Here is an 8,223-nt window from a genome sequence, read left to right on the forward strand (position 1 = left end):
ATGAAAGCATATGTTCACACAAAATGCATGTTTAGCTGTTCACAGCAACATTATTCATAGCAGCAAAAAAAGTCTAAATGTCCATCAACTTATGAATAAACAAATTGTGGTATATTCATATGGTGGAATGTTATGCAGCCATAAAAAGAAATTAAGTACTGATACACATCAAAACATTAAACTAAGTGAAATAAGCCAGACGCAGAGCCCACATATTATATGAGTCCATTTATATGATAAAATGTCCAGAATAGACAAATAAAAAAGTGGGTCAGTGGTTGGAATTAAACTATATACAATAAAATTAAACTATAAATTAATAACAGAAAGATAGCTGGAAAATCCAAAATACTTTAAAGTGAATTGAATAATCATATTGTACCAGTATAAATTTCCTGATCTTCATAAATGTACTATGATTAATAAGAGAATGTCATTTTTCTTAACAAATGCACATTAGAGTAAACATCTGCCATTCACACTCAGATCATTCATAAAAAATTATAAACACAGAGTACAAATAACAGTACAAGTGTGACAAAAATCAAACAAGTGGTGAATCTCAGTAATGGGTATTTAATAGTTCTTTGTACTATTCTTGGTAGTTTTCTATAATTTTGAAATTATATTTAAATAAAAAGTTGTAAAAACAACTACAGATTAAAAAATCTAGGAGGGGAGCATATGACTATTGGCTTAGAAATTTTTTTATCTTTACGTTTGAAATTTTTCATTATAAAATGTTGGAAAAGTTAACAGACATTACAATAATACTAAAATGATTAGGTAGCTAAAAATAAATATAACAAAAATTTACTGGCCTTTTATTGAAAAGACCTGAAAACATTTTTAAATGACATTAAAGAATACCTAAGTAAATGGAATGGTATACTTTATGCTTGAATAGAAAACTGAGTATCATAAAGATGTCAATTCTATCTGCAAAACTGAAAACAAAACCCAGGGAATGATAAACCCTAATACAAGTTTTGAGACTATTAAAAAGTTTATTCTAAAAGACACAGGAGACTTCCGCGGTCAAGATGGAGGCATAGGTAGACATTTTTCACCTCCCCACACAACCATAGAAAGAATTACAACCAGATCTCAAAACTAGTAATACCTAGAACCAACAGAAAATTGAGCTGTATGGAAGCCCAAAAACCAAGATTTTAAGAAGACACATTCATCCAGATGGTGCCTTTTCTACATAGGTCATGCAACTAAGACAGGCAGTTAAAGCAGCTTTACCTAATACACAGAAACAAACACAGGGAGACAGCTAAATCAAGGAGACCAAGAAGTATGGCCCAAATGAAAGAATGGAACAAAATACCAGAAAAAGAACTAAGTGAAACAGAGATACCCAACCTATCAGATGAAGAGTTCAAAACAATGGTTATCAGGATGCTTGGAGAACTCCTTGAGTGCAGCAAAAAAATAAAGGGAGAAATGAAGGTTACACCAAGTGAAATAAAGAATAAGCCAGAGGAAACCAACAGAGAAGGGAAGGAAGCCAGCATTCATCCCAACGATTTGGAACATAAGGAAGAGATAAACATTCAACCGGAACAAAAAGAAGAACTAAGGATAAAAAAATAAAAAACAAGAATAGGCTAGGAACCTGTGGAACATCTCCAAACGTGCCAACATCCGAACCATAGGGATGCCAGAAGGAGATAAGAAAGAACAAGAAATTGAAAACTTACTTGAAAAAATAATGAAAGAAGACTTCCCTAATTTGGCAAAGGAAGTAGACATACAAGGCCAGGAAGCACAGAGAGTCCCAAACAAGCTAGACCCAAAGAGGACCACAACCAGACACATCATAATTAAAATGCCAAAAGTTAAAGATAAAGAGAGAATCTTAAAGGCAGCAAGAGAAAAGAAGAGACTTACCGGCAAAGGAGTTCCCATAAGACTATCAGTGGATTTCTCAAAAGAAACTCTGCAGGCAAGAAGGGACTGGAAAGAAGTGTTCAACGTAATAAAAAGAAAGGACCTACAACCTAGATTACTCTATCCAGCAAAGCTATCATTTAGAATGGAAGGGCAGCTAAAGTGCTTCCCAGACAAGGTAAAGCTAAAGGAGTTCATCATCACCAAGCTCTTATTATATGAAATGTTAAAGGGACTTACTTAAGAATATCAAAACCATGAACATTTGAAAAGGCAACAAATGCACGACTATCAACAACTGAATCTAAAAAAAAAAAAAGAAAGAAATTAAGCAGACAACCAGAACAGGAACAGAACCATAGATATGGAGATCATTTGGAAGGTTATCAGCTGGGGGGGGGGGGGGGGGCGGGAAAAGAATAGGGGAAATGGTGCAGGGATTAAGAAGCATAATTGGTAGGAACAAAATATATAGGGGAATGTTAAGAATAGTAAAGGAAATGGACAAGCCAAAGAACTTACACTCACAGCCCATGGACATAAACTAAGGCAGGGACTGCTGGAGGAAAGTAGGGTACCGGGCGGAACGGGGCAAAGGGGGGAAATTGGGACAACTGTAAGAGCATAATCAATAAAATATACTTTAAAAAAATAAAAGACCCAGAAATAGCCAAGACAATCCTATGGAAGAAAAATGTGCTGGAGGAGTTGCTATCCAGAAATCAAAGTTTATTCTAAAGCTATAATTAGTGTTATATTTGTGCAAGAAAATTCTAAGTGACCAGTGGAACAGAATAGAAAACCCAGACATGTTTTTGGCCTCCCTCTTCTATTCCCTTTGAAAATTTCTGGCTTTCTGAATACCACTGCACCAATACCACACTGGTATTAGTATTATTCAGGTTCATAAATTGGGTGGTAGATTGCCAGGTGTTCACTATTAAATTCTATAACTTATATGTTACATATATTTTTATGCAGCCAGTATTTCTGCATTATTTTTAATGTGGTTGGCTTCTAGGAAGCATCAATCCAGGATTCTGAATCCCATTGGTATATATTTTATTTCTGTTTCCTATTCCTAATCTCTGTATGTTGACTTTATTTTCTCAGGCTGCCTGTCCACAAAAGGCTGGAACTAGGGTGAAAAGTTTTTCTCTTGCAGCCCCAGTTTTAAAAAATGCTGGAGAAGTATTCCAATTCAATACACTTATACGAAATGTAGTAATGTCTACACCAATCAGTGTCATCAGGAGAATGGAATTCTGTGAATGGAACAGTTGGGTCTTCTGCCCACCTGCAGTCAAGGGGACAATGTCTGCTACTAGAAAAGCTGGAGAAGTATGCTGGCCACACAAAATATTCAGCTGCCTCATGTGACAACTGCAGCTCTGAGACAGGCTGATAGGACGAGACGCTGCTGTTACAGCAGCTTTTCTGTGGATAAATCTAACCATGAAATGTCCTTTAATGGTTCCCAAAGTGTTGTCTAATATTTTCCTTTTTTTTTTCCTCTGACGCAAAGAACCACTTTATATTCAGGAATTAGCAGAGAAGTTAGGGAAGTACATAGATTAAAATGTGTTTTATTTTTCTCTGTACCATCCTTTGAGACGTAGCATCATATAAAATTAAATAAAATTATTCACAACTTATAAGATTGATCTCAGACTTTACCTCTTTAATCGTCGATAACAGCTTTATTTTGTAAAATTGATAGATTCTCTTATGAGACCTTCAAGAATACAAAGACAGCAAAAATAACCTGAAACTCCTACTCTCTAGAGATAACTGTTATCAACATTTTGATGAATATTCTTCCACAATCTTCCTAGGTGTACATACATACATACATACATACATAGATACAATTTTACGTAATTGTTGAATCAGTCACTTTGGAAAGAAAACCTATTCAACATGAACATTTAATATATAACTGTCAAAATGCCTACTCTCTCAAATAATTCATTGTATCTTTTTGTTAACAGGTAATGCTACAAGTATATTACAGGAAGCAGAAGTGCATTATATTTCTCGAAACATTTGCAATTCTGAGATGAGTTATGGAGCTCTAATTCCTGTAACTTCATTTTGTGCAGGTGATGAAGATGGAGTTTTTGATACTTGCAGGGTAAGACCAAATATTTTCTGAAACCAAAGGGAACTTGAACAAGGCTTTTGATCACTTTCTGGTGAAGTTGTAATTATGAAGTTTAAAGTACTAAATTATTTTTTCTCATTTTTAACTATACCAACAATCCAAATCATCTTGCTTTCCTGATTTGCATTGAATCTTTCTTCCTTTTTTTCATCACCAGCTTTATTGAGACATAATTTACATATACACAATTCAACCATTCAAAATGTACAACTCAATGGGTTTTTAGTATATTTACATAGTGCAACCATCACCATACTCTAATTTTAGAACACTCTGTCACTCCAGAAAGAAACCCCTGTCCTGGCTGGTGTGGCTCAGTGGATTGAGTGCCAGGCTGTGAACCAAAAGGTTGCCGGTTCAATTCCCATTTAGGGCACATGCCTGGGTTGCAGGCCAGGTCCCCAGTTGGGGGCATGTTAGAAGCAACTGATTGATGACTCACACATCGATGTTTCTCTCCCTCACTCCCTCACTCCCTTCCCCTCTATGACTAAATAAATAAAATCTTTAAAATAATAAAGAAACCTCTACCGATTATAATCACTCCCCATTCTCCTCCCACCCACCCCTAGCCTTAGGCAGCCACTAATCTTTATATATTTGCCTATTCTGGAAATTTCGTATGAATGGTATTATTCCATATGTGGTCTTTTGTGACTGACTTCTTTCACTTAGCGTAATGTTTTCAAGGCTCATCCACATTATCACATGTATCAATACTTGATTCATTTCATTGCCAAATAATATACCATTGTATGAATAGACCACATTTTATTTACCCATTCACTAGCTGATCGACATTTGAGTTATTTCCACAATAATGTTGCTATAAACATTTATATATATGTTTTTATGTGTCGGTATGTTTTTCTCTTGGAAATTTCACCTAGAGGTGGAATTGCTGAGTCAATATTTAACATTTTGAAGAACTGCCAAACAGTATTTGCAAAGTGGCTGCACCATTTTACATTCTCACCAGTTATATGTGAGGGTTCCAATTTCTCCACATCCTGTCAGCACTTACTGTCTTTTTATTACAGCCATCCTTGTGTGAAATGTTATCTCATTGCGGTTTTAATTTGCATTGCTCTAATGACTAATAATGTTGAGCATCTTTGCATGTGCTTATTAGCCACTTGTATATCTTCTTTGGAGAAATGTCTATTCAGATCCTTTGCCCTTTTAAAAATTGAGTTACCTTTTCATTATTAAGTCATAAGCACTCCTTATAAATTATGGCTACATTGTTCTCCCATTCTGTGGACTGTCTTTTCACTTCCCTGATGTTTATCATTTGTAGCACAAACGTTTTGGATTTTTTGTGAAGTCCAGTTTATCTGTTTTTTGTTTTGAATCTCTCTTTATTCCTCTTTCCTTCAGTACTTCTAAATCCATCAGCTCTTCACTCCTAAGCAGTACTGCATGCTCTGATCTTTTCCTGCTCATTCTGATTTCTAGAAACCCAGGGTTTATCTTTTCTGTGTCCTTTTCCTTAAAAACGTTGCTGAATAAAATAGTAAAGAATCCAATCTAATTAAAACTCATTCATAAGCAAAACATTCTCACTGTCCAAAAAATAATCATTGAAGGCCTACCATATATAGAAAATTTGAAAACATCTTAGAAATAGTCTTTAATTTTTAGGCACTTTAACAGTTAGTTCAGTGTCCTTATTGTTTTGAGCAATTAATATCCATAGTAACAGTGTTTCAGTTGTTACACTGACAGTCTTGTACAAACTACCACTGAGATCTATTTATAATACTGTTGAGAGGATTAGCCATTTATTCCTAATATCCTCCACCAGCCAATGTCAACACTCAGAAAGATGCCATTTCTTGCAAGACTCAGTTTGCTCCTCTCCTCTAGCTAGCAAACCATGACACCTAAAAGACTCTTTCATATATATTAAAGTTACACCTTTCACAAACCACATTAAGCAATAGAAGTATTCTAATAAAGCATTTACAATATTTGCACACATTCCGTATTATATTTCTCCAGAGTAATTGTACTGATATCCAAACAACTTGATTTATAGTACTCTGATTCAAAACTATGCAGATGGTTAAGTTTACCCACCAGCTATATGGTTCCTCTAAATACCAGGCCAGACTGAAGGTAACTGAATTCCTGTTTGAGATGGAATGAAAAACTGAAAATCTATTATCTCAATAACTCAGAAGTATACTGAAAATGTATATTTATATAAATGTATGTTTAATGAGATTAATTTATTCCAACTTTACTGTTATATAAAGACTATTAAAAGTAACTAACACTATTTTGGGACTTTTTTAATAGGGTGATAGTGGTGGACCATTAATGTGCTACTTTCCAGAACATAAACAATTTTTTGTAGTGGGAATTACGAGTTACGGATATGGCTGTGGTCGAAAAAATTTTCCTGGTGTCTATAGTGGGCCATTCTTCTACAAAATGTGGCTGACAGATCACTTCAACAAGGCAATCAAGAAAGGCGTATTTAATATAAATATTCTACTTGGACACGTCCTCATTGCGTTATGTTCTGTTATCTTACTAGCAACTCCATAAAAAAATTCTGAAGGATCTTTATTTTTCATCATGTCCCTTTCCATGTTCTACATAATGAAAACAATTTATTCTTTGGGCAAGTTATTGCCCACTTTTGAGTTCTCATGTGAACCTTCTTGGGGGAATAAAAAGATATTTGAGATATGTGATTGTAAATTTGGCACTGAATCACATGCATCCTTGATGTATTTTGATTGTTTTACTTTATAATCAATACTTTCCTAGAGTTTGTATAAAATATTCAGTTTAAATATATACACTTTATGTATGTACATGCCAAACAATAAAGAGTTTATAATTAAAAGACATTCTTTTTTTACATTTATCAAAACTCTTTCCTTTTAAAGTTAGATTTTAGGAGCATTTTCTCAATCTGTTGAGATTTTTGCTTCCCAGCAAGAGGTGTCAGTTTTGCTCAAGTAAACTCTTAAAAGAAAAAAACAGAGGCCCTGGCCAGCGTGACTCAGTTGGTTGGAGGATCATCCCATAAACGAAGAGGTCACCAGTTCGATTCCCAGTCATAGCACATGCCTATGCTGTGGGTTCAGTCCTTGGTCAGGGCTCATATGAGAGGCAACCAATCGATGTTTCCCTCTCATGTTAATGTATCTCTCCACCTCTCTCTCCTTCCCTTCCCCTCTCTCTAAAATCAATAAGCATGTCCTTGAGTAAGGATAAAAAATAAGTAAATAAATAAGAAAAAAAATTATTATATTCAAAAACATTTGTTTGTATATATATATTTTTGAATTATCTGGTTCTCAAAAATATTTGGAGAAGTATACCTATTATTTAAAATCTAATTAAAACTATTTAATATTAATACTTCCTTTCCTATACCAAGAGAACTGTGGTGCAGACACACCCAAATAATTTACTTTTTATTTAGAAATGTATAATATAATAAGGCTGGGACTTCTGGTCAAGATAGAATCATGGATAAACACACTTTACCTCCTTGCACAACTACAGAAAAACTTACAACCAGACCTCAAAACAACACCAGAATCATCAGAAAATTGAGCTGTATGGAAGTCTGACAACCAAAGATTTAAGGAAGCCACATTCATCTGGATGGGTGGGAGGGTCAAAGATGCAAAGATGGGTGGAGAGGCAGCAGAACACGTAGTCCCATATTCACATGTGGTAGATAAAAACAGGGAGGGATACCTTGGGAGTGAAGTATCCCAGCCCCACGCCAGACCACACAGCCCAGGGTGCCAGCACCAGGAAGATAAATCCCCATAACTTCAGGCTGTAAAAAAAAAAAAAGTTGAGGGTTGGGGCAGTGGAAGAAACAGCGGATTTTCAGGAGACTCCACTTAAAAGGCTTGCATGGACTTAGAACTTATGCAGACCCAGTCCCTCTGGGATTCAGGGCAACAGTTGGAAGGGCACCAGTCGCATATGGGAAATAAGTAAAGTGACTGGAAACAGGGCAAGTGCCAGGCCAACCTCCAGAAGCCAGGCGGCTGCACTGTCCCCTCTCCGAGCCCTCCCAACACACAAAATCACAAGGCAGTGAAACTGGTTGCCCTGCCCTGGTGATTACGTGATGCCCCACCCCACACAATTTACAGGTGCCTTTTCTACAATTGGCCACA

The 8,223-nt window shown here is 35.7% G+C and overlaps 1 protein-coding gene across 1 annotated transcript in view; it reads left to right on the plus strand.

The window, feature by feature from the left end:
• The window catches only part of TMPRSS12 (transmembrane serine protease 12), a 30,312-nt gene extending 23,693 nt beyond the window's left edge, over positions 1-6,619 (plus strand). The window contains exons 4-5 of the mRNA XM_090275127.1: positions 3,891-4,033; positions 6,368-6,619. Coding sequence (XP_090131253.1) covers positions 3,891-4,033; positions 6,368-6,619 — 395 coding nt within the window. The remainder of the gene's footprint in view (positions 1-3,890; positions 4,034-6,367) is intronic.
• Positions 6,620-8,223: the final 1,604 nt, after the last annotated feature.

Source organism: Furipterus horrens, unplaced genomic scaffold (genome assembly GCF_987537825.1).
Source record: "Furipterus horrens unplaced genomic scaffold, mFurHor1.1.pri manual_scaffold_4, whole genome shotgun sequence".
In the NCBI taxonomy this organism is placed as follows: domain Eukaryota; kingdom Metazoa; phylum Chordata; class Mammalia; order Chiroptera; family Furipteridae; genus Furipterus; species Furipterus horrens.